Genomic DNA, 27,180 nt, shown 5'->3' on the forward strand with positions numbered 1-27,180 from the left:
TGTTAAAGTCCCCATAGCCACTTTCTGGGCATGTGTTTTAAATTCTCCAGTTTTTTGTTATGTAGGAATCAGCTGGCTAAGTAAAGATTTCAATCAAGTTGAATTGAGGGGATTAATATGAAAAATTATGACCTCTTCCTTTAGGGGAGGTAGTTATCTAAAAGACGTGTCTGTTAAGGTGATATATTTTAAAATATTCTTGGGTGTATTCCTGGCAGTTTAAAAAAATAGGTTGGAGAATTTAGGTTTTTATTAGTACATAGTAGCATTTATACAAATTAGAAAATATTATTTAACAGCCATTGAAATATCTGTATACTTTTATTAATCACTATTGTTCCAGCAGTTTTAAAGTTGAATTAATAATCTTATTAGGGAGAAAATTCAATTATAAATTGAATCAGTATAAACAAAGTTACTGGGTAACTTCATAGTGCTCTGAAAGAAATATGGAACTTAGACTGTTCAATTGGAATAGTGTTCTGCAAAAATATTTATAAAACCTCTCAAAATACTTACTGCTACTGTAATTTTATATGAAGATAAGTGTATTTTTCAATAAAGCATTTATAAAGTCTTTGTTTAGTTATATCGAGAAAAGGGTATTTAATTTCCTGTATAAATGACAAAGAACAATCATTTATTGGTTTATTTTGTCTCTACTAAATACATTAGTCATTCATCATTTAAATATCTGACTTCATTAGAAACCGTTTTAACAGTTTTTCTCCCTCCTGCCATAAAAATACAGTAAGTAATTTGCTTAAAAAAAAACAAACTATGAACAAGCGTTCTGGTTTCTTCTCACTTGACTAATATCTTTCTCGGTGATAACAGTTTATAAATCAGTAAGACAGCAGGCTGAAGACTGAGATTCAAACATCTTCCACTTAAAGGTGCTGAGTTATGGAACCTGCTCTCTCTATACCTCTCTTCTCTACTTCCTAACATATATACAACTGAAACCACTGATTTAAAAACTATTAAATAGTGTTGAATTCTGTCTGCTCTATTAGTTTAAATGAATGAACTTACCTTTAGCATTATATTCAGAAAAATACTTAAGCCTCAAGGTCCCCAATAATTTGGAGTACTGAACTAGATAACCACTCTAAGACACTTCTGACAGAAGTAATGTATTACTTAGAGAGAGGTTTCCAAAACCTGCTGTTAGAACCTACGCATACATGGAAAACACTGATCGTCAGTCATTATTCCCAGTTTTACTCCTCTGGCAGTCCTTTGCCGTTGGTCAGCTGTAACCAGGCCAGAGTCCGGCAGGAAAGTGCATGGTGCACCAGATTCACCATCTCTTAAGTTGCTGCTGTTTTCTCTTCTTTACTGAAAGGTTGTACTGAGCCAGGCTTTACCCATGACAGGCCAGCAACATGAACACTTTTATTGTGCTGTTCTTCAGGCTTCTTCTAGGCACAATCAAAAACAGACATTAAAAAAAATGACTGATGAGGATATTTCAGCACTGTATAAACTTGTTTCCCAAAAGGTTATTCTTTGGGAATAACTTAATATTGTAATGAGCATTTTTACAATGAAGACATTATAGAAAAGAAACAGTGAGTTAACCATTTCAAAATGGTTACCTACTTACTTTCTGAGTCAGCATCTTCTCTCTGGCTTCGTCATGTACAGAAGGATTCCATGGAGAAAAGCTTAAGGGAGAGGAAAAATATTAAAAAACTGTTTTGGCTTACTAAATGTATATAACATCTGTTTTTCAATAATTAAGCCAATCTCCCTGACTTAACAAGGAATGGTACTTTTAAGGAGTAATCTTTAATCAGTTGTCAACATTTATGTCTTAGACATATAATTGATTTTCTCACATAACTATCCCAATATATGGATTATCTCATTTAAGCCTCACCCCTAAAGCACTATGATTTAAAAATTAAGAAATCAAGGCACAGTACAACTAACAAGTAAAAAGTCAACCAGTCCATCTGCTGAGTCCAGGTGCTTAACAACTATACTCCTCTGCCTCCCCAAGCAGTACCAATGTTGCCAAAGGACAAAAATCACCAATTCTTCAGTTGTCAATATTCCTCCAGACACTGGTCCCCACGATCGGATACCACAGTGCTACAATAGCCAACCACTTTCACACCAGTTTCCCTCCTTTCACCAAATCTGAATGCTGATGGGGATGTGGCAGTTTAAGAGGGGCTCCAGCTAAAACTGCCAACTAAAAGTCCTGACATGTCAATAAATGAGCATATTACAAAGATCCTTAGGGAAACCAAAGTCACAACAACTTGCTGTTGGCATAGCATGCCAGATGAGGAGCCTAAGAGGTATCAGACATTGAGCTGACACCAAGCTATAAAGGATATAAGCTAACAGCTTATGCACATGCCTTTTAATCCCCATTCTAAGACCACCTAGAAAATGGAAGGAGAGTACCGGAAAGGACAGTTCATGTAGATGATGTACCACTTACCTAATTGCATAGGGGTCTTCTATTTTAGGTTGGTCAAACAAACGAGCAGTGCATGCCTTAACACTGTCAACCACTTTACTTTTAAAAAGCTGAATATCTTTTTCATACCTGTGTTAAAAGTTTAAATCAAAAAGTTACCAACTTAATCTACTTAGCCGCATCTTGAAATTTATCTTAAAAAACAAAGCACAAGTAACATACAGTACTGCAGCCTCTGGGTTTAGGGGGCTTGCTGTATCAATCTTGTAGAAAACTCTCCTTGCATACATTAATACTTGCCAAATATGATTATGGTTCCGCCTAAAGGGAAATGGTATAATTAGTGGGGCTTCCTCCTGCTGTATTATGTCACTAGAAGAAACAGTTATTTACTTACCTCCACTTTGCAAATGCTCTCTTCACATCCAGTTCACCTGAGGTGGGATCAACTAGCGGGTGAAAAACAGGAACATCAAACACCAAGCGCTATATTTAAAGAGAGACATAACCTTTAATCGAAGCAGTGGAGATTAGACCCATAGAGACAGTAGTAAAAAGAGCTTTCAGACAACAAGGCAATCACGTTTAAAGGCAAAAATCTGCCTCAAGAGGGATATTTAACTACTTTTACCATTTTCCTGTAAAACTAAATTTTGCAATGAAGGGGAAAAAGTCATTCTCCACCATAGCACAATGATCACCATTCACATAGTACGTGCTGCAGTCCAGCCTCGGGCCGCACTCGCACACCCTGAGCAGAGAAACCAAGCCAAAGCAAGGGATGGCGTCCCCGAGCTGCAACAGAGCACAGCAATGCCCTTGGAAGACTATTGGCTAGACAAACATTTTGGGAAACTGAAATTATGAAAGTATTAGGAAAAAACTAAGAAAGCTTTTAGCCCCTAACTGTCCCCTGCTGACCCACAAACGAAGCCAGACTCTGTCTCCAACTTACTGGACAGTCACCATCTGGATAGTTATCAGGGATGTAAACTGTAAACTTAAACACACCGTCTTGATAAAGTCCATGCCGAATAAATATCACTCCAAACCACACTGTAGGAAAAAATAAAAACGGTTAAGGCCTAAGTTTGTGAGAGAGGAACCAAATGTGCCATAAATTAAGAGTGAATCCTTGGCTTACTTAATGCAGAGCGGTAAGAGGGCTGCACATAGACGCCTGGTAATTTCTGCTTCACAACCAAGGTACTGAAACAAAAGCAGAATAATTGTATGGATATAAATGACACATACAGATCAAATCACCTTACGTTCATTTGTGAGACAACGAATGGTCCCTCAAGGTGCAGCTGATGCTGATGCTCAAACCATACAAGCCGAGTTATCACAATCTCTCGCCTGACACAGCTCTGAGCAGCGGCCTCGACTGCGGCCTGCTTACTGGCTTCATGACAGAAGCCCACCGAGAAATGTGCAAGCCAACAAAAAGCCCTATATTAAGAAACTAAAACCAAAAAGGGATATATAGATAATCAAGTTTTCCTCCCAAACGTCAGCTCTTCCAAAACATCATCTTGGAAACCAGCCCGTAGGTAATTCTGAACAATGCAACCTGAGGTGAGCTCTGGACATTCAATTTGAGGTCAACGAGAGTATTTATGAAATTAATTCCTTTTGTGACCAGAGATGATAGATCTTACACACACATTCAAAAACTGCTTTTCAGTACAATTTTAGGTAATTAGGAATAAATCAAGATTCCATGGAATTGCTGTCACTTAGTATCATTTTAAGTGTGACTCACCAATACTCTGGTTTCTCCCCAGACTGTGTAAATCTTTCGCCATTTTAAGTTTGAATCACCAGATCCCGCAGCAGAGGGCAGTGTTCACTGTTGCGTGGCGAACGCAGCATCAAAGTGAGGCGCTCGCACACTCTGCTCTCAAAGTGACCCCCCCTCCCTCGCCTCGTGCAGACACCTGAACTCTGCGGGGCTTGCTAGGGACTGGGAAACTGAGTCCTAAAAACAAGGGAAGGCAAGTCTACTGATACAAAGGCCTCACTGGTTTTTCTGGGACCTAGTTACTCACCAATAGCCATTCTGCCCTGTTCCTTGCAACTGCAGCTATGAGCCTAAAAAGACAGGCTGTGACCAGACCTTGAAACAAAACGTTTACCTCGGGCCTGAAAACACACGAACCCGCCAATCCTGAATTTTATCAAGAACTAGTTTATTGGGCCTTAGTTTATCACTTTTATTACCTATTTGCCATCACACTTAATCATTTTCTAATTTATCTATTCCATTTTTAAGTCACTGAAATTCAGCATGTCAACAGCAACATGGCTGCCAGATGTATCTACTATAGTGAGTTTTGTCAGAAAAGGCAATTTTGTGTTCTAATATAGACAGCAGATTTAATCACTACAACAGAAGCCGGTCCAACGCACTGCCCATCTACAAACACAAGCCCTCCATTATAAAGCAAAAGGGACCACTGCTACCAAATCACACCCAGCCAATTACACTGAGGCCTCAGAGCCTCTGACCATTACAACATTAGTATGCTGAGGGGAGGGGTCAAGGATGCTTTTAAAATAACTTCATATACAAAGGAATTTTAAAATGATAGAAATTTGGAGAATTCTCCAAACTTTCTGTCCTTTTAATAAATTATCATCTCAAATGCCATCTGACTGTGTGTGCTATTTGAGCCCAGCTCCTACATGTGTGCCAGAAGCCGTGTCATCACTACCATCTCTGCTCAAGTGCTCAGCTCCTTGCATTCCATAGATAGGTGCAATCTCAGTCTAACTGCAGACTTCTGTGATTAGGCAGGTTCTTACTCACATGGAACCCGAATCTCTGTAACTTCCCTATAATTGCCAAGTCCTGCCTTTGGGGTCATACAGAATAAGTCAACTCCCTTCTAATGACAGCCCTTCAAATATATAAAGACAGCTCTAATAAGTACTTAAGATTTCTCTTCTCCAAGATGGCATTCCAATTCCTTTGATTATTGATCTCTTGACCTCTCCCTACTGGGATTCTCTTCCCACAGGGTGATAACCAAAATGGAGCACGATCATCCAGATGTGTTTGCAGATGGGCAGTGAGTTGTCTGACCCCCAAAACAACAGACTGCCACCCTCCCACCGGCCCACCCTCTAAAACCTGTTTAGGAGGTGAATGCCTCACTTCATATAAAGGAAGACCAAATTTTAAGTTAGTAAGTTCCTGGTCTACTGCAAGTTCTTAACAAATCTTAGTTTCTTCATCTTCTTACTCTCCAAAACAGACATGGAAATTAAAGCACACATCTGCCTTTAAACCTTATTCCAAATAAGAATTATTATATTTAAGAGAGGGTATTTATATAACATTACCTACATCTTGGTTAAGATTTTTTTTTTTTTTTTGGAGACAGAGTCTTTCTCTGACGCCCAGGCTAGACTGCAGTGGCATCATCACAGATAGCTCACTGTAACCGCAAACTCCTAGGCTCAAGCAATCCTGCCTCAGCCTCCCGAGTAGCTAGTACTACAGGCACATGCCACAATGCCTGGTTAATTTTTCTGTAGAGATGGGATCTCACTCTTGCTCAGGCTGGTCTCAAACTCCTGGCCTCCAGCAGTCTTCCCACCTCGGCCTCCCAAAGTGCTAGGATTACAGGTGTGAGCCACCGCGCCCAGCCAAGAAAGATTTTCTCACGAGAAATAGCCTCCATAATCCTGTATTTGTTAAGGCTGATATTGGAGGGAGATGGTTTTGACTTTTAAGATTAAATGACTGAGTCCATCAGAATAAATTTGATTCTTCACCTTCAAGGATTGTTCATAATTTAACCAAATAGTTTAAGAACTTACAATTCCGCAAGAAGAGAGTATTCCAGGTAGAAGGGTCCGTAGGAAGCATGCGTGCCATTTGTTGACTGTGCTGCTGGGGCAGGAGACGTAGGCTTAGTTATGGGCAAAGCATTTTTGGGAATAGAAGGCAGCTGTTTCTTTGGCGCAGTTCGTGGAGGACTGGTTTTCACGTCCCCTGTCAATGTCTTCTCTTCACCATCAGATCGCTATTCAAGATGGGGTTGTGAGAGTATTTGTTATGATGATTCTTAAATCACAAGAGTACAGTATTAGCTCCGTGATGTAAAAGCTAGAGTTACTCTTTTACAAGGACATCCCAACACCATGATCAAGATGACCTGAAAGTCCTACTGAACAGGCTGGTCATATAAAGAGCAGACAAAACTGAGGCAAGACTAAAGCATGAGGGAATCCCTTTAATTAGGTGCACCCTATAAGGACAATACAGTCACTATTCATAGGATTAATTGAAACAGAGAAAGCAATGGTTTCTCCTAGTGGCTCCCAAAAGAGGACAAGGGGTTACTAAGCAATTAGACAACTATATAAAACTAGAAAAATCCCCTTGCACTTAGATGCTATAGAAGGTCAGGTGCTAAGAAGCTCAAAAAAAAAATTTATATATATATACACACATATATATATGACAAATTAGCCACTACCTGATGTTAGCACTTGGGTTAGAAACAGAGAACGAAGCTATTCTCTCGCATCTGATTTTGATCTTGTCCCTACCTAATGGATATGTTTCCACATTTGAAATACCACCAGCATAAACTGTCATCCTTAGTCAAACACAAAGGTTGACATGAGTCAGACTAAACTACCATCTCATAGGTACTTCCTTGGCTTAAGTACAGCTAAAGGCTGTTTAATTAGTTATAGTAAAAAAAAAAAAAGTATATTTAAAAAATGCATAGAAAAAAACCAACAGTGATGTTTTCTTAGATATGGGATTATGGGTTATTTTTATTTTCTTATTGTTAATTTTAAGCTTTCCTAAAATGAAAATACATTATTTTTTTAAAAACCATTTATTTAGAAAAATTAAATTAGTACCCCTCAAGTCTGACTTGATCATACTAGACTGGCTTTTCCCAAAGCTGTTTTAACCATAGAATCTTGAAGTTTAATAGAAAAACTACTATAATGCTATGTCACAAATTTCATCATGTATAAATGTAAAGAACTGTGATTATCAGAACAATTTCTAGCTGAGATGCAATCTCAGTCTCAGAAACTGACTTTAACCAACGAAATATTTCTCTAAAGTAAAACCTAAACTAGAAAAACAGGTAATTTTGGTACAGGTATGGATTATTTTGGCCTGTATTCTGACCCTCTTTTCTGACAGAGAAGCAAATGGGTTTCCTTACTAAGTTTATTGACTATACCTACTTTGCGTACAGAGCTTGTAGACATGCTCCAGAAAGGGTTCATAACTTGTACTCCAGACAAAGAAAGTCAGCGGTCTGTGTCATCAAAACTCTTCTGTCCTCAGCATTCACTTTACCTTCGAACAAGATGGGAAAACATACCAACACCAACAGTTTAATAAGACTTCTGACGTTGTTAAGAACTAAATCTGATACCCTAGAGATACAATATAATATTACATATAGGTATAAAAACCTAGGAAAAATGTCTTCAGGCATCTTCAGAAATGGTTTCTTTCCATATCCCCTTCTGGCTGCAGTTTCTTTCACACCTTTAGCTAGTTTACAAGAATCTGTGCACCAGGTCCCTCGCCGGGATTCAGAATATTCAATGACACAGATCAGCTTTGGTGCCAGAAATTCAGAAGATACAGACAACAGTTGCCACTACCGTATCTAGGCATTTAAATTAATGGGAAAGCCAGATTCAGAATGCACTGTACCCACAGGCACAGACGTTGTATCACTGCTCCCAGGGTCATGGGAACAAATGATAAAGATCCACGGTGGCTGATTCAAGAGTTGTCTCCACTCATGTAGGTACAAAATGATTCCTCCAGCAAAGCTATTAACCAAAGAAGAATAAACAGAGAAGGTAGAGGATACGCACATCAGTAAGAAAAGGGACGGGGGGTTATGTGAGTCCTGTCAGTACCATCCCAAGAAACTGCCTTTTTCAACTGCTAAGATTACAGAAGCTCTACAGAAATTAGGCATTCAAGGAACTGCCAACCAATAGAAATGCCACGGAGGAGCGCAAAAGAGACATTTCACAAACACAGATCTTTCACCCGGAGCTCCAAGTAGTGGGTAAGAAAGCATGTCGTAAAGGTCACAAAGTCAGTGGGTCATTTACTAAAAATACAAAGAAGCAAAGGAAAACCAGCCAAGCTCGACTTAAGAACAGCAACTTCTCTGCTCTGTTCCCCCAGGCTCTGTTACCTTTAAAGCAGAGCTCCTTCTCTGAATGCCTACCTGAACCAATCAAAAGGCTGAAGGTGAAAAGGGTCAAAACTTAGTAACATTTTCCTAAATTCTTAAGAAGCAAATCATTAGCAGACCACGTACCAAATGTCCCTCATCAGTAATAATTTGTTTTCTCTTGGGAGCCTACGACATCCATGGGTGGGTACCAGGACTTCCATACCTTGCTAGTGCCTATTACTGCTGTTTTGCTTTCCGAGAGAGAATGCCACCCAGTAATTAAATCACAGGAATGAGGATCCTGGTTCTTCCACTAACATTGTTGATTTACAACCAGTAAGTAGCAACAGCCAGCTCTGCACAAATCTGCCTTTAAAGGTGACTATGACACATCGAAAATAGGACATCAAAAATTGTGGGGGGCACATTCCTGTTTGGCCCAAATGAACACACTGATTTTCAGATCTAGCAAGCAATATACAGCACCCCACTGTCCTCTAGGGCAGACCTGATATAACAGGGACCTCAACCCCTTGGGACACAGTGGTGCTCACCACCACAGAAATTTACTGGGGTGGAGCAAACCTGTAAACTCCCTTCAAGTCTATAACACCTTATGATCCTATGTCTTCGCCTTTAAGAATCCAAAAACACTTGCCCCCAGTTGTGCTATATTTAAGCAGGAGGTATCATCTGTTGCTGCCTCACTTTGCGATGGATCTTTTAATCCAGTGTTTCCAGCAGCAACATAATCACAAGAAACCATAGCACACTTTTCAGGAATTAACTACACTATTTATTACATCCAGTCTACGGCAGGCACAGCATGACACGTTCCAATAAGAATGACACACATGGAAGGAAGGCACAAGCTACATCCTTGTAACTGAGAAACAATTTTAGAGTTTCTGCCGGTTTGGCCCCAAGAACAAAACATAATTGCATTCCTCTATATATCATGCAGCTGGGAAGTCTGATCTTTGGCCTGTGCAAAGGATCCATGCATGGCAGAGCTAAAACTAGACGTGGATGCTGCTGTTCCTCCTATGTGCCACGGTGCCTCTCCTTAATACATCACCCCGAAAACAGGCTTAAGAAATTCCACGTTAAGAGGAGACAGGGCAGGGCCTGGAGAAAAGATGAAAACGGTCCCCGGCCAGCTGGCTGGGGACAGCCAGGACCAGCAGCCGGCCTCGGACGGGCACCCTCGCGCGGGGCGGAAACCCGTCTCCGAACACGCAAGTAATCTGGACAAACCTGTCTCGAGGTGATGTAAAGAGTGAGGACATGGCTTGGCCTCGGAGGTAGCTCAAGATTGCCCCGGGGCCCGCGAGCCCTTTCAGTGGGGGGGCTGAGAGCCTCAGGGGCTCGACGACGCCCCCCTCAGCCAGTGCGCGAAGCGGGGGACCAGAGCCGGGGAGGGCGGGCCCCAGACGGGGCGAGTCAGCCGGGCCCGCCTCCCTGCCTCAAGCCGGCCTGGCCCAGCAAGCGCCGCAGCCTCCACTGCCGGCTCCGAGGCGGCCGGCGCAGCAGGTGCCAGCAAACGCGCACAGGTGCCCGGCCCAGCCCGGCCATGTCCCAGCGCGGCCGCCGTCGCACAGAGTCGAGAGCGCCTGGCAGGGCAAACAAATGCCGAGCACGAAGAAGCTGGCGGCCCTGATTTATAGACTCCTCAGACCTCGACTACCTACCAGCCTCCCGGGCAGTGCGCCTCACCCCGGTGCCTTCAACGCAGAGCTCCCGGCTGCCGAGAGCTGCCGCAGCCGGACAGCATCTCCTGCCGCTGCGCCAGCCCGGCCCCTGACCGCTCCCCGCCCCGCCCTGCCCTGCCCTCGGCGTCAGGCTCCGCCCCCTGCCCCACGCCCCTGATCCCGGACGCTTCCGCTCAGCCTCCCAGCGCCAACTGGCTCCTACACCTGCCCGTCAAAGACGTTCTTCCGGGGGCGATGGGACGACCACACTCCGTCCTGCCAATCAAATCAGCTTCATTAGGGTGGGGCCGCACTCGACCCGCCCCTTACGTAACATCGCCCGGGACGAACTGTCAGTCACAGAAGTATCGGCCCGGAGGGAGGCATGGGCGGAAACAAACAAGCGCCGGGGCATAATTGGCCATTGCGTCCGTCTGTCACCATAGAGACCCGCCCAGAGATTTAAGGGGGCAGGCCGCCGCGGCCGCCATTCAGGGAGGCGGGCAGTGGGGGCGTCCTCTTGGACCAGTTCGCTGGGCTGGTGTCTCCGAGAGGAGACTCGCGTGGGGGATGAGGCTGGTCGGCTGCATGACCGCCCGAGGCCCGTCCTCGTGCGGTCCCACGGCTCTGGCGGCCCAAGACCGCCACGTCGGGCCCACTCGGGTCCCCGGCGACCGGAGAAGGAGGGGCTGCAGTAGCTGGCAGGTGGGAAGATCGCTTTGCTAACATTGAGAAACGCCCATTTTCTACATAGGAGAGTGGAGCAGCTAAAGGCCAGAGCGGAAGGGCGCTAAACTCCAAGTCATGCCTCTTGGCACTAGCGCAGCCAGAGGAGCTTTTTAAAAATGCACGTCGGCCCCAATCTGTAGAATGCGAGGGGGGAGGGGGTGACCAGGAATCTACATTTATCACAAGTTCCCCTGGTGATTCTGGTGCACACTGAAGTTTGAGAACCTCTCCCATGGCAACGTAGCTCGTGGTCCTCTTTTTTTTTTTTTTTTTTAATCCACAAACCCTCACTTTCTCCCATCTCCTTTTCCCTTGGAGGTCTGTCTCCAGCCTAATTTTGTGAACGCTACCATTGGGTTTCCAAACCCTTTTCTTACAATGGTGCCTCCCCATGGGATGTGCTTCTAATCTTGACACCACAATTCTAAACACCCATGATAACACTTCCTCACCAAGTTTCTACCCCTTCTCTAGACACCAGTGGCACCGACTCGTGTCTGTGACACCACATAACTTGATATCTTACACTGGGAAGACAAATAGTCTGACCAGGTTGTTTGGTTGCTTCTGAGATTCTGGTAAATGACTTACAATAAATGACAGGAAGAAAAATTCTCCTGATGTTAATCCCAAGGGTTGGTTCTGAAATCCCACTTCCTCCCTCAGCCGAAAACACTCCTAAACCACTTCCTTTTGTCCATTTAGGATATACTTAGTAATGTTATGATGCCCTTAATGTGAGTCTTAATACAAAAAGGAAGGCAAACCACAGGCGGTCTCACTCTGCACCTCTCTGGTCCAGTTTCCCCCAGTCTTCTTCCAAGCTCATCATCCTCTCCCAAGCTTTTTTCCTGATGGCATCCTTCCCCCAGGCTTCAGTTTTCACCAAGACTCACATACGTAATTCTCCAGCTCAAGTCTCTCCACTGAGCTTCAGATGTACGGATCCAACTACCCACCTGGCACTGAATGCCCCAGATACATACCAACGTCAGAGTGCGTTTAGCTGCAGATGCTGGAAAACCCAACGCAAACGGACTTATGTATCAAGGGGCTCTCTGTCCTGTGGTAGGGCATGCTTTACTCACAGCCTCTGGAATTGCACTTTCAAGATGGTAGCAAGATGGCTACTCCCATCCAGGCACATTCAGTGTCTTAACAAAACGAAAAGTATCCCTTTCTTCCAATGATCTCTTTTCAAGTGCAAGAATACCTTTCCCAAAACTCCCAAGAAGAAACACATGTTTTATGAATCACTGAGTCTCTGCCCACAACAAAACCAATCAAAGGACTGGATATGCCTGCTTGCGCCTGTAATCCTAACACTTTTGGAGGCCAAGGCAGGAGGATCACTTGAGACGAGGAGTTTGAGACCAACCTGAGCAACATAGCCTGATACCCCATCTCTACAAAAAAATACAAAAATTAGCCTGGTGTGGTGGCACATGCCTGTACTCCCAGCTACTTCAGAGGCTGAGGCAGGAGGATTGCTCGAGTCCAGGAATTTGAGGTTCCAATGAGTTATGATGATGCCACTGCACTCCAGCCTGGGCAACATAGCAAGACCCTATCCTCCCCCCCAAAAACCAAAACAACAACATAAAAGCCAATCAAAGGCAAGTGAAACTAGTCTGTCATAATTGGCTGGGGCTGAGATTGTCCTTGGATGCCTGGACTTTAGGCAGTGGAGAGACAGGATCAGATTTGTATTTGGAAAACATCACTTTATGTGGAGAACAGATTGAAGGGGCACAAGAGTCAGAGAGCAGTTGGGAAACTACGGCAGTATTTCAGGCAAGAGATGATTGAATGAATTTGATGGTGGAGATGGAGAACTGAATGAGTTCCAGAGATATTTAAGAGGTGGTACGGGCTGGGCGAGGTGGCTCACGCCTGTAATCCTAGCACTTTGGGAGGCAGAGGTAGGAGGATTGCTTGAGCTCAAGAGTTTGAGACCAGCCTGAAGAGAGACTCCATCTCTACTAAAAGTAGAAAAAAAATTAGGCAGGCATCGTAGCTCACACCTATAGTCCCAGCTACTTGGGAGGCTGAGGGAGGATTGCTTGAGCCCAGGAGTTTGAGGTTACAGTGAGCTATGATGACACCACAGCAGTCTAGCCTGGGTGTCAGAGGAAGACTCTGTCTCAAAAAAAAAAAAAAAAAAGAGGTGGTACAGACAGAACTTGGCCATGGAGTAGATGGGTGGGGGGTATAGAAGGAGGTATCACAGCTAACAGCTGGATGGTGAGGCCATTCACTGCAGTGAGAAACAGTGAACCATAAGCAGGTTTGGGTGGGAGGTGGAAAATGGGAAAATATGAGTTGTTTGGGGTGTTTCTGTAAGCACTGTTGCTCGTGTTACCTGATACCCATTTCCCCCTTTTTCTTTGCTGACAGATCCTCAGTTTTGTTCAGTCCCTTCAGTGGTTCCCCACTGGGCAAAGAGCAAACTCCTTACTCCAGCCCCAGGTTCCAGCCACTCTGGCCTTATTCCAATTCCTGGGGGGTGATGCTTGCCCAGCCTGCCCTACCACAAGAGGGGCCCTTTGCACTCGACACCCCCTTTCCCTGGCTCACCTCCTGCTTCCCCCCCCCCCCCCCACAGATCTCAGCTCCAACACCACCTCCTTAGGGCACTTTGCTGTGTACTTGGGAGATGACTTGATTAGCGTCTGTCTCCCACGCTGTACTCCATGAGGCACGAACCGTGTCTGGTTTGTTCCCCATTGTCTCTCCCCACCCACCCCCTCCTGGATATACTAGGTATGCAATGAGTATTTGGCAAATGAAGGGCAGAAGCAACGAAAGCACACTTGAAAAAAAAAAAAAAAGAACCTGCACTCCCACAGCTCTGCACCAAGACAGTAGCTCCTCGTGAAAATCAGGATGATTTGCTCGAAGGGAAATGAGAAGGTAGGTTCAAATACCATTTGTTTAAGACGAAAATATAAAGTGCTGGGGAAAACCCCAACTTACCCTAAACCTCACCTATAAAACATTTTCAATTACTTCATATTACAGTGGCTATTCTAAATTGGGGGAGCATATTTGATATTATATTTGTGTCAAAAGGTTCTTTTTGCATCAGGACTTAATGGATATGTGATCCCTAGGAATATTCAGGGCTCCTGATCATGTTCTAATCAGCGAAATAGTCACTGAACCTATTCTTCTTTTGGTCTCTGAAAAATTAATTGTACAAAACAGTTTAGATCACTGACTTACTACCAAAGACCTAAACAGAAAGAAGGGGCAAGATGATGAAGGTGAGTTGAAATGTGTATTTTTAACTCAATCCATTTGCCCCTGAATTGTCTTCTGAAAGGTACATTCCTATACACATATCACTGATGACACATACTGTTTAAGACACGAAATGATTAGCTATGTGTATTAATGTCTTAGAAAAAATATAATTAACACATTAAAACCATGACTTTATAGACAGTAATGTTTAGGATGAGACCAAAGTAGGCATTAAAGTTTTTTTTTTCCTTCAAGTAAATGGATTTAAGGTAGGACATTAAGGAATAGTCCTATAGTTAATAATCATCGTCAGATGTGGCAGAAATCACACACTTTGGGGAATTATCGAAGGCTGAGAAACACTGCTGCAGAGGAAAGATGCAGTTGCTGTGCTTTCCACATCCGCTGAGCAGTGCAATTCTTGCTTGGAACATCAAGTGTGCTGCCGGTGTTTGGTGGCACCACGTTTTCCTCCCTGCCCTTGAGTGAGTAGGCGGATAGATGGAGGGATGGATGAAGGAATGAATTTTACAGACAGACAACAACATTTCCAAATGAAATCAGAGTAGCTGATGGACCCCTGTGAATATTTATGCCTTAAGGAAAAGCAACCAATATACAATGTTGCTGCTCAAACAGGGCTGAAGAAAATTGATTTCCTTTTGTAATCAAACAGCATCTTGAACACGGCACGACACTACAAATAACCACCCACTCCCTTAGCATGCTGATGACTATACCACCAGCCGCAAGAGCAATCTTTCTTTGATTGACATTATCTGTGGAAAACCACCTTACTCTGTGGTTTCAAAGCATTTGGAAAGATGATAAAGGCTTAGAGTCAGCTTTAGCTAGAGTGGCACATTCGGAAAAAGAAAACCAAAGAGTGGGAGAAAGCAATATTCATTCAGTGATAAATAATTCTTGGTCTGCTGTGGGAAGGGCACTATTCCAGGCATAGACACCTTTCTTTCTTGCAATAGGTAACTGGTGATTTGCTGAAAGATAGGGAGGTCTCAGTGATTTTGAGAGTCACCTAACCAAAGCAAATGACATTGTCACCATCATTTATTCCAACATCTTATTATGAAAACTGTCAGTCATACTGAGTAGGGTGCAATGAACCCCCTTATACTCACCACCTAGTTTCAACAATGGTTAACATTTTGATGTATTTCCTTTTTCCTATGACTTTTCTTCCTGAGTCATTTAAAAATAAGTTGGAATCATCGGAATCTCCTGAGAGCAAGGACATGCCCCTACAGAACGACAGTGCCACAGGCACACCTAAGAAACTTCCCTCTAAATTCCTAGTTTTGTTGCATGCCAGACCTACTTAAATTGACCTAGTTGTCACACACCAAGAAAAAAGCTTTTATAATTATTATGGACTGAATGTGTGCCCCCCCCCAAATTCATAGGTTGAAAACTTAATAATGTAATGGCATTAGGAGGTGGAGCCTTTGGGTGGTGATTAGCCACAAGGGTGGAGCCCCTGTGAATGGGATTAGTGTCCTTACAAAAGGGGCCCCAGAGAGCTGCCTTCTGTCTTCCACAATGTGGGGACACAGTGGGACTGTGCTGATTGTGAGGAAGCCAGCCCTCACCAGACACCTAAACCGCTGGCACCTTGATCTTAGACTTCTCAGCCTCCAAAACTGTGAGAAGTTTTTATTTTTTATAAGCTACCTAGTTTATGGTATTTTGCTATAGCAGGATGAACAAACTAAGACAGTTATCATTTTTCTAAACCGGATCCAGTCAAGATTCTGTCATTTGGATGTTATGTCTCTTTAGTCCCTTTGTTCTAGAACAGTCCTCCCACCTTCCCTCCACCCCCATAACATGGACGATTTGAACAGACCAGGATATCTGCATTTGGGATTTGGCTGGGTGTTTTCTTGTGATGCTTAACTTGATCCTCTGTCGCTGTGCTTGTTGTAAACTGGAAGGTCTGAAGGTAGTTAGATTCGGCATTTTGGGCAGTAGTACTTCACGGGTGAGAAGCCTATTATGACTCTTTGAGCTGCTGACTGAGTAGAATGGCACCCCAATAGTTAGACGTTAATAATGAAAAACAGAAATATGCTCTGTGCTAATGAAGGTTGCTTGAGTATCTGGAACCGTACAGATCAGTACACTCTGAAGCTTTCGGTTGGGTATCGTGGCCATTCCTACATCTCACTTGTTAGGCTGACTTACTGCCAGTAACTTTGTTATCACACACATCAATGAGTCCATACTGAGACTTGTCCCCACGGCCACTTGTGGATAACTTTGTGCTGCTCCAGTTGAAGGCAGTTGAGAAAGAGGCCGAATGGGATTCAGGAGACACTAGGTGGCGAGCTGCGGTCGCCGTGCGGTGACCGTGGGCGAGGGAAGCAGCCGGACCCCACGGACGTTGCTGGTTCCGCACTCGAGCACTTGCCACTTCCTACCTGCGGTCACGTCGAGCCCTGGGGACCCTGGTAACAGTTACACCATGAACTCTTTCAGAATGTCCTCGTTTTTTTTTTTTTCTCTCTGATGTGACAAGAGCAGGAAATAAAGACTGAAGGGATATTAAAACCAGGAACGCAGTTGCTTCCTCTGCGGATGGGAATCTACTCAAAGGCGACAGCACAGAGACGTAGTTGTACATCCTAATGGGGTCATATGAATAAAGTCGGTATTTTCCCCAGTACCAGGCAGCAGCTTCTCGACACTGTTTATGTGGCCTTCCCCTTTCAGCTGACACCGAACAGGGCAGCCCCTCCTGCTCCAACTCAGCTCGCAGCCGGGAAGGTGCCGGGTGTGTCGGGGACCCGAGGGGAGCTCCTGGCCGCCTCCGGGTGGGTGGCCGAGTGCCCTCTGGTGGGCAGTGGGGAGAATGCAAGCAGCAAAGCCGAAATTCATTTCCCTAAGTATGTTTTAAACAAACCTGTGCTCTTAAAAAGAAATCCTTAGTCTACATGACATTTCTAAAAAATTCATGCTTAAAAGAGTTTTCTATTTTCTTTAAACAAAGTGCCTAATAGTCTAAGCAGGGTGGCACCCCCACCAGAAGTCCAAGTACAGAGAGCTGAGGTAGATCCGAGGAGAAAAACATTTTTACTGAGCCCTTCACCTAAGATGCCTTAAATGCTCTATAAGTGTCACATCAGAAGCCATTCCTCAGGGCTGCCCCACCTGAGAAAAGTCATGCCTTTAACCCTTTAACCCCCAGGATCTTCCCATCTACAACTACACTCTTCCCACCCCCATCAAAACCAACCTTGGAGTCTTCCTTCCCTAAAATATAAGTGACTAACGAGTTAACCCTTCCACAGACATCTAAGTAAAAGAGATGATGCGCTCAGAGTTTTCAGTACTGGCCCAGAGCATAGTGAGGAATTCTGTCCTCCGGACCAGGTGGGCTGGGCTGGGCTGGGCTGGGAGGGGACAGGGAGAGGTCGAGGGCGGGGACAGAGGAGGTGTCGCTGCACACTTACCTATGCAGGAACCTGTCAACACCGCCTGTGTGACTAAGGATGAGGTTTATAAACTGGGGCATGGTGTCTCTGACCAAGGTTGTGTTTAGGTGGAAATGCAACGTGGAGGTGTCGCCAGGGAGGTGCGACACTCGACACTCGACACTCGTGGTGATACAAGTCATTTAAGAGTCAGGCTGGCACCCAAGGCTCACGTGACCCAGCTTCTCAAGGTAAACACTTCCTCTCTGGTCAAGTAGAGCTGCTCTGGGTGCACTGGTTTGAAGGTGCCAGCAGACTCAGGCAGGGAAACATGTTAACCCAGGTGACAATGCCAGCAGGAGCAATCCCAACTGCCAGGGGGGCTGGGGAGAAACCCCTCAGTCCCAGCCCACCATTCGTCCACCTCTTTACAATGGGCACTGCTGTTTCCTGGGGCCTTTTTACCTTAAGTCACAGGGTGCCGGGTGTGGCAGGAGGCCCTGTTTGGCCTCAGCTCATCTTCCCTTCTGGATCAAACACAGTCCCTTAACCTTGATCTGCCCATGCAGACACAGCCCTTCTGGAAATGTGAGCTGATTAGAGAGTGTGCCGATATTGCAAATAAAATGAAAGGTCACTCACAAATTGGGGGACAGGCAAGGGATCACCCTGCAAAACAGCTAATCCGAAAATCACTCCTACGCCTCCACTGCTCCTACCCTGGTTCAAGCCACCACACCCTCTGCCCTCTGGCCTGGGAGAGGGGCCACTCTGCTCCTGGGCTCCGCCTCTTCCACCTCCTCTCAGTCCGTCCTCAGCCAGGTCATGTCACTGTCTGCTCAGACCTGTGCTGTGACTCCCCATTCCACACAGACTAAAAGGCCTGGAGGTCCCAGGTAGTCCAGCCATGGCACCTGGTCGCCTGGCCCCAGCTCCCTGTCTGACCTCATCACCTGCCACACTTCCCCGTCTCACTCCTCTCCAGCCTCCATGGGCTCTGCCATGCCTGGAACTTTCCAGGCATGCTCATGCCTCAGGGCCTTTGCACTTGCTGTTCCCCCAGGCTGGATGCGTGGACTGCGCTTCTACCTAGATAGCGGTGTACTACTCTCTCCACCCCTTCCGTTTTCTGCTTGAATGCCCCCTTCTCAGGGAGGTCTTCCCTGGTCACCTTATCTAGAAAAGCAACTCCTTCCCCACCCTCCAGCTCCTGCTCTGTTTCACTCCATAGTGTTTATCACTGTTCAACTAAACATTCATGTGTCTGTTCATGGTCTACCCTCTCCCATCCATCCCTACCACTGACCCACACAGACCCAGAGAAGGCAGAGATTTATGTTTTTATCTGCTTTGATCACTTCTTTAGCCCCTAACACCTTAAAAAAGAAAAAAAAAAAGGTGTGACACATCACAGGTACATGTTATGGGTTAACTGTGTTTCCCCCTATGAATGTATATGTTGAAGCCCTAACCCCTGGTACTCCTGAATGTGACTGTGTTTGGAAATGGGGCCTTTAAAGAGATCATTAAGGTTAAATGGGGGCCAGGCATGATGGCTCACACCTGTAATCCTAGCACTCTGGGAGTCAGAGGCGGGAGGATCGCTCGAGTTCAGGAGTTCGAGACCAGCCTGAGCAAGAGCGAGACACCCCCTCTCTACTAAAAATAGAAAGAAATTAGCTGGACAACTAAAAATATATAGAAAGAATTAGCTGAGCATGGTGGCACATGCCTGTAGTCCTAGCTACTCAGGAGTCTGAGGCAGGAGGATTGCTTAAGCCCAGGAGTTTGAGGTTGCTGTGAGCTAGGCTGATGCCATGGCACTCACTCTAGCCCGGGCAACAGAGTGAGACTCTGTCTCCAAAAAAAAAAAAAAAAAAAAAAAAAGGTTAAATGGGGTCCTGTGGATGGATCCTAATCCAATTTGACTGGTATCCTTGTAAGAGGAGGAAATTTAGACACACAAGAAGACATCAGGGATGTGCATGTCGAGGATGGCTGGGTGAAGAGGCTGCAACAATGGCCTTCTGCAAGCCAAAGAGAGAGGACTGAGAGGAAAACAACCCTGCCAGCACCTTGGTCTTGGACTTCCAGCCTCCACAGAACCATAAGAAAATAAGTTGTGTGAGCCACCCAGTCTGTGGTATTTGTTTTTGTTTACTTATTTAAGAGATGGGGCTGTGATGCCCAGGCTGGACTTGACCTCCAGAGATCCTCCTACCTCAGCCTCCCGAGTAGCTGGGACTGCAAGCACATGCCACCACGCCCCACCAGCCTGTAAATATTTGTTGACTGACTAAATGGCCTCGGAAGGCTGGCAATGGCTGCTTCCTCGAAGCTGTGGCAGGCCTCACTGTTTTTCTCCTTCCCGTGTTAAGATGGGCATCCACCATGCAGTCCTCACTCTTGGAGGAATCTGTTGACCCCAGGAAAAGCCGGCCCATGATTAACAAGGTTTCCCCACACTCTGTATCGCAATGTGGAAGGGCCGTGTGGAAGGCTCTCAGGGGACGGCTACACCAACGTGCTTCTAAAGGCAGCTTCACCAGTGACCTGCGGCACAGCCAGCGGAGTTGGCCACTGCCTATGACACCTCTGACTACACCGAGTCAGAAAACCCATAACGAGAAGGACCCGTAAAGGTCACTGTCACAGTGGCGGCAGCAGTGGTAATGACAATTATCGGAGCTAACATTTATTGCGCGCTTACTCTGGTCCAGCGTGGGACGCACTTTACAAATCTTAGCTCACAGAATCCCCACAATAACCCAGCGAGACAGGAGCACTCACTGTCCCCACCACACAGATGAGGAAACTGAGGCTCAGAGGCGGCGGCTACAAGCTACAGGAGCAGAACTGGAATTTGTTTTTATTTTCCCTCCTCAACAAACTCTGTTCCTCCTCCTCCAGGTAACAGCACCCTCATTGCCTAGTTTCTTGGGGAACCACCCTCCCCAACTGGCTCTCTGTTCGAGCTGCTCAGATGGGACTGATCCGCCCCCAGCCGCAGTTCCACGTGCACCAGGACCGACCAGTAAGAGAAGTCCACTCCTCCCCTCCACACCCCTTCCCCACGGGCTCAGGGACCGTCATGGGACACAAATGAGTCCAAAGAGCCTCAATCCTGGAGGTATGGCCTCTGGCACAAGTCTTGGGAACAAGAAACTCCTGTTACTAAGCAGAGAGGGTCAGCCCTGGGCGCTACCTTCAGCGAGACTCAGTTCTTCCTGTCGTTCAATCGGCCAGTCTCAGCCCCGAGCAGGGGAACCTTCTGGTCTGGCACAGGCCAGGCCTCCACGCCACATCACTGTCTATGGCTGTGCGGGGGACAGGTGGAGGGGGCAGGACAAGACACACCACTTAGCATCAATCACGGATGCTGCAAAAACGAGAAATGAGATAACAGAACGAAGGTCAAAGCTCGACGGTCACAATCTCTCCAGGCTGGAAAATGGGCCCCACCATCTCCATTGATTCTGTGAGCCGTCTTTGCCAATGATGGGTTAACAGAATTCTCTAGGCAGTGGGCTCAGGCACAGGTCTGTGGGGGCCCGGCGGGGAATGTGAACGTCTGAATGAAGCCAGGTATGAGCCAGTAGAGCTGAAACTACTGGCGCTGTGGCCAGGCCGGATACCCGCCGAGTTATGTTGCTTCTGAAACAATACGGGCCAAAAAAAACAAACAACCAAAATTAGTCCCAGGCTGCCAGCTTTCAACTCCTGTGTCTTAGTCCATTTGCATTGCTATAAAAGAATACCCAAGGCTGGGTAATTTATAAAGAAAGGGGTTTATTTGGCTCATGGCTCTGCAGGCTGCACAAGCAGCATGGCGCCAGCATGTGCATCTGGTGAGACAGGCGGCTTCCACTTCTGGTGGCAAGCTAAGGGGCATCCGCGCGTGCCGAGATCACACGGCGAGAGAGGAAGCAAGCGGTGGGGAGGTGCCAGGCTCTGTCCACAACCGGCTCTCACGGTTATTAAGAGAGCACGAACCCAGCCATTACTGCCAGGAGGGCACCTGGCCATTCATGAGGGACCTACACTCAGGCCCAAACCCCTCCCACCAGGCTCCACCTCCAAAATTGTGAATCAATTTCAACATGAGATTCGGAGGCACCAAATATCCAAACCACAGCACCCTGCAAAGCAACTAAATATCGCCTGTCTGGGCTGGATGTGTTATTCTTAGGAGAGATTCTGGGCAATTTATCAGCCAGCAATCCAATCCCTATGTATTTGGGCAGCAGCACCAAGGAAACAAAGACCCAGAAAACATGTCCTTTTTATGAGGGGCATAAATAAACGAAGAGTGGATATAGCATTTGACTTCAGAAAGCTCGCCGTCTAGCCAAAGAGAAGTGGCAAGTGCAACAGAAAGTGGTTAACGCATCAGTCCCTTCCTCGGTGGGCCTAGGCGGGGCTCCCTCGAGGGTACTAGAGGTGCCACAGTCAGGTGGCCACAACAGCCACTTTAATAACTTGACCGTGAACCTCGCACTGGTGAGAAACCCACGACAGGAAAGAGGGGTGTCTCTCCAGTTATGATGAACACTGTCCCCCACAGTCCTCTTGGTCTGGCTGAGTGGCTCCCAAAGGCACCTATGAACTTTCGTTTATTTAGGAGAAGGATCACATTTGATTATTATTTAGCACTCTGCAAACTCGAGGGAAAAGTGCCATTGTCAGCATTTAAACACAACTTGTAACAATGAGCCAACAGCCCACTGGGGAATAAGAGGCTCTGTGGATGAGCTGTGACCTCTGTGTGTTTAGTGTCACTTTGCTACAGTTCTGCCACCGGACCTGATCCGAGGGAGCGTCTCAGTTAATGAGTCCCGCAGAGCCAGTGTCGCGGGGCGTTAATGGCAGAACGGTGGTGCCTCGGCGAAAGCTCTGCGGAGCCTCCGCCGGCCCGGGCGTCTCTGCGTGCGGAGGTCGGCTCTCCTCTCCGCTTTACGTGGCGCGTCTGACCGCACGTTGTGCAAAGAGGCTCCAAACACGATGGATTTCAGCTCACAGCAGGCTGCGAAACAGTAAGCCCCTTGGGTGACACCGGGTTCAGCGTGGCAGCTATGGGGACAACGTGAAGAGCCTCCAGTGACTGCAAATACTTCTGCTTGTCCCCTCCCGTCTGCAAAGTCCACACCCAGGAAGCCCACCCGCCAGTGGAGGAAAAGGCAGAGACACACGGTAAGGGAGCAGCCCCGTCTGAAATGAGACCGTGAGGGGACACACAGCTGGGCTCCGGAGAACCGCGGGCAGCAGGGCGCGCAGCCATTTCTGCATAATTCAGACCAGGCCAACAAGTCACTGGCCGTGCAGCTTGGACCTAGAGAAGCCTGGGGACTTAGGAACAGAGGCGTTTGCCTCCGAGACGCAGACCTGGGTTAACCTCACGCTGCGGCTCCATCACGCTTGTTTTCTCAGTGCCCGATGCGGTTCCCGGCACACCCACACTTCTAGAAGCCGGGAAGAGCTCGAGTCCTGCTTCAGATTTCTATGGCAATGCCCTTCGTGAGTGCGCACACAACCGCCTACATCCTCCTTGTATTATTTATATTATTTTCTAAGCCATTCTGCTCTTGGGAAAAATCTTTCTGCTCTTGGGAAAAATAGAGAAAAATAAGCCCGGGCAGTAGGGAAGAGGGGGTGGGCATAGTCACGAAACTCGGTCACAGTCACCACCCTGCCTCGATTGCTGCTATTAGCTGGGACTTGGGTCCAGTCACTTGTAGGAAGAGCTTCCTCTTCCCAGTCTGGGACAGTTGAGGACCCAGCCTCATTCCCATCCCTTCCAGCTCTGAATGCTGATTCTAAAGATCTCCAGTTAGAAAGGACTTTAAAGACAAAATAGTGCAATTCTCCACTTTCGAAGAGGAAATGGGGAGGCCTAGGAAGATGAAGCGAGGTTTTGAGGCTCTCACGGATAATCGGCCGCACTTTGGGGGTGCACGGGGCCCGGGTATGCCGTGTGCGTGCACGGGCAGCTGGGAGGTGGGGAGAAAGGCAGACAGAACGTCCTTCTCTCTGCAGATCACCCCAGAGATTTTCTTGACTTTACAGGTGGAACTGAAGATAAATGGATTAGCCAGGTGAATAAACCTGTATTAAAAAATTTCTGAAAAATCAATTTGAGAGAGGAGATTTGGGAAAATAAAATACGATCGTCTGTGTCAGATAGCTTGAATAAATCGATGCCTGCAGGTCTGGTAAACAGTTTCTGATCTACGGCTCCCGCCGCCTCCTCGCTGGCGATGGTTACCTCGGTAATTGGACCGTGGGATGAGGCCAGGCCAGAATGAAAGGCATTAAAAATGATGTGTCTTCACGTGAAAATTAATTTATTTGCTGACCAACAAAGACCAAAGTCATTGCAGAATTTTAAGGATGGCGAGACACCATTAAAGTGTTTACGTTTTTCACCCCCTCCTTAAATTAGACGTGGAAATGAGAAAAGAAACAGTCCCCTGTCCCCATGCGTGGCATCGCAAGCACAGAAGTCGACTAACGAGAGAAGCACAGTTTCCCCAGACGTCTGACGACTTCAGGGGCAAAACTTCGGGGCTCCAGGGCAGGTCCCCTTCCGTGGGCAGTATCCACGCCAGTGGCAGGAGAGAATCGAAACGACCTGGGAAGTCCGAAGGGGTTTCCTTCTGTGCTGTGGGCTTTCTCTGTGCGATCGCAGGAGAAGGTAAAGAGAAGTAGCTTTTGGCACTGGAATCCACCAGCCTCAAAAAAAGATCAAGTCCATTGCTGAAATCAGATGAAGACCCCAGGCTTAGCAGAAAAGACGGGCAGGATATGGGGAGGAAAGGAAGAAAAAGATAGCGTTGGTCCCAGGGTGAAGGGGACATAGGCACCTTTTGACCTGAAGGACTCAAAAAGGTCCACACAGCAGCCAGATGATCTTTTTCATGTGAATCAAAGCACATCCCTCTCCAGGTTAAACCAGGGGTACGCCAGAGCCGCCGCTTCCCAGCCTGTAACGTTCTGTTTTATAAAATGCCCTTTTCACCCGCTGATGTCTGTCTACGCACATCTCTTTCTAACTCCGAGAGCAGAGAACTCACTTGAGTAGTGTGAAATCGGTCACAATGGGAGTATTTACACCACGGAAATTGGCAAACGCTGCCAATCAGAGAGTCCATGCCCCGTCCCCCTGCTGGCGAACATCCACCAGCACCATTGCATAAAACCTTCCCCGAGCTTCCAACTGCAAAGATACCCCGATTCTTCACGGTGGGCTTCAGCTGTCAATCCTCATGGTCAGTTGGAATTTCCCCCTTCACCGGCTCTGCACCGACCCACTAACTAGCCTCACTTTTGCTCCTTGGACTCCACCTTGGGCACCGTGTTCCCTCCGCCTGAAACGTTCCTTCCCCAGATCTTTGCGTGACTATCCTTCCCTTGTGTCCAGGCCTCAGCTGAAATGTCACCTCCCCAGAGAGGCCTTCTGTGACCCCGTCTCCTCCACTCACTGCTACATCATCTAATCGTATTTTCTTCACAACGCTGATCCCTCCCTGAAATCCTCATTTGTTTGCTTCATGGCTGCCGAGCCCCCTGCTAGAACATAATAGAACATTTCTCATCTCCTCAAGCCCAGCCAGATGCCTGGTACGTGCCGGGCTCTCAGTCACTAGTGGCTGAATCGAATGAATAGTCCAGAGCTTCAAATGCTACCGTGGATGAATCATCCTTTTTAGATGAGTAATGCTCATCCATTTCAGTTCTTAAATAATTTCAGAAACTATCCCATTTTTAGTGACCAAACTCCCCAAGGGAATAAGTTTCTCTATTTATCTCCTCCTGGGCAAAAGGGGCCAGAAGAGAGTGAGGTATTGGAGGTGTCTCGGTGAAGAAAAGGCTGTGCAAATGCAAACTTTGCTCCTTATCCCTCCTGCTTGGTCACACTCCCGGGTACCGTGTCAAAAACTACAGGCAACTTCACCTATTACAAGAGAAGTGCAAACTAAAACTCCATTTTTTAAAATTCTCAGATGGAAAAGACAAAAAACTTGGTAACAGACTAGGTTGGACAATGTGTCAAAACAGGCACTCTCGTCCCCAGCTCGTGGGGGCTTCAGCCGCACCACGTTTGGCAGTAGCTTCCAAAAACACACACACACACACACACTCCCTTTGACCTAACAATTCCACTGCTAGGAATTTATCCAACAGATTTATACTCACACAGGTACCAAAATGACAGGTAATTAGTTGCAGTAAAAGATTGGAAACAACGTAGAAGTCTCTCAGCTGGGGGCCAGTTAAGCAAACTACAGCACACCCAGAAAATGAAATATAGGGGAGAAAAGGAGGAGGAAGTTATTCACGCATCTATTAGCACGTGATCTTCGAGGGATGATCTGTTAAATGATCAGGTGTTTGCTAGCATTTATGTAAAAAATGGACAAGGGGAGAAATGTGTGTATGTACACACACACACACACACACACACACCCATGGTTATACACGCATGTTTCAGAGATACTGCAGGTTCAGGTCCAGACCCTTGCTATAAAGCAAGTTGCAGAAAGTTTTGGTTTCCAAGTGCATATAGAAGTTGTTTACTCCATACTGCAGTCTGTTAAGTGGGGAATAGCGTTATGTCTTAAAAAGCAACGTACACGGTATATACTGACACCACCTTTGGAAGAATGTGTAAGAAACTGGGACCTGGTTGACCCTGGGAAGAGTCAGGTGGCCGAGGGACAGGATGAGAAGACAACTGTTTACTGTGCCTTTTGAATTTAAACCATATGATGAATATATTAGTATCTCCTATATATAAAAAAAAAAAATCAACTTAAAAATTTTTATGCTGTAGATTTGGCACCAGCACACTCAGGAGACAGCAAATTCTGTCTTTTAGTCTAGTCATGTCAATGAGTCACCAGAACTTTTTTTTTTTTTTTTTTTTTTTTTTTTTACACACCCAACTTTTCTCCCCTATAAAAGATAAATTCGATGGGGAACAACTTCTAACCCCAGGTGACAACTGACTTGCTGCTCTCTTTGTTGCTGGTGCCTCCAGGGCTCAGCCTGGGACCTCGTCTCTTTCCTGTCTACCTCCCCTTGCTTGGTGACACGCGCTGGGCTCCAGCCGGGACACCTCTCTCCTGATCTCGACTCCTCGACCCCAGGCCCCCGTAACCACCTCCCCACCCACCACGTCTTCACTCAGACGAAGTCCTCTCAAAGCCAACACGCCCACCTGCAGGAGCACACTCGCCCCCCACAGGCGTCCCATAAAGGCACGGCTGCCCTTCCAGTGGCTCGGGCCTGTGCCCCCAGAGTCGTCCTCTCCTCTCACACCCCACATTTTCCCTGTCGGCAAACACGGGGCAGCCCTTCCTCCACTGTACCCAGAATCCAGTCACCACCTGGCCTGCCTCCGTCCAGGTCTGTGCCCCTCTCGTCGCTCACCTGGGCCATCGTTATTAACACATCCTCCT

The 27,180-nt window shown here is 46.5% G+C and overlaps 2 protein-coding genes across 7 annotated transcripts in view; one reads left to right on the forward strand and one right to left on the reverse strand.

Annotated features, from left to right (window-relative positions):
* LOC138373977 (retinoblastoma-like protein 2) overlaps positions 1–5,646 on the forward strand; it is a 51,036-nt gene extending 45,390 nt beyond the window's left edge. Inside the window, exon 23 of the mRNA XM_069456692.1 lies at positions 5,461–5,646. The gene's annotated coding sequence lies outside the window, so the exon portion shown is untranslated. The remainder of the gene's footprint in view (positions 1–5,460) is intronic.
* On the reverse strand, positions 261–27,180 carry AKTIP (AKT interacting protein). Of its 6 annotated transcripts, none has more exons than XM_069456703.1 (10): positions 10,342–10,432; positions 7,664–7,778; positions 6,266–6,471; positions 3,582–3,646; positions 3,393–3,493; positions 2,835–2,923; positions 2,660–2,758; positions 2,459–2,566; positions 1,610–1,670; positions 261–1,421 (listed from the first exon to the last, which is right to left on the reverse strand). In XM_069456703.1, exons 2-10 carry the CDS (start codon positions 7,703–7,705, stop codon positions 1,314–1,316), a joined length of 879 nt encoding a protein of 292 aa, XP_069312804.1. In that variant the 5' UTR covers positions 7,706–7,778; positions 10,342–10,432; the 3' UTR covers positions 261–1,313. The 6 variants fall into 6 exon arrangements, with proteins under 6 accessions (XP_069312804.1, XP_069312799.1, XP_069312802.1 ...); XM_069456698.1 differs by having other exon boundaries at positions 261–1,424; XM_069456701.1 differs by having other exon boundaries at positions 10,313–10,432.

Source organism: Eulemur rufifrons, chromosome 23 (genome assembly GCF_041146395.1).
Source record: "Eulemur rufifrons isolate Redbay chromosome 23, OSU_ERuf_1, whole genome shotgun sequence".
Taxonomy (NCBI): Eukaryota; Metazoa; Chordata; class Mammalia; order Primates; family Lemuridae; genus Eulemur; species Eulemur rufifrons.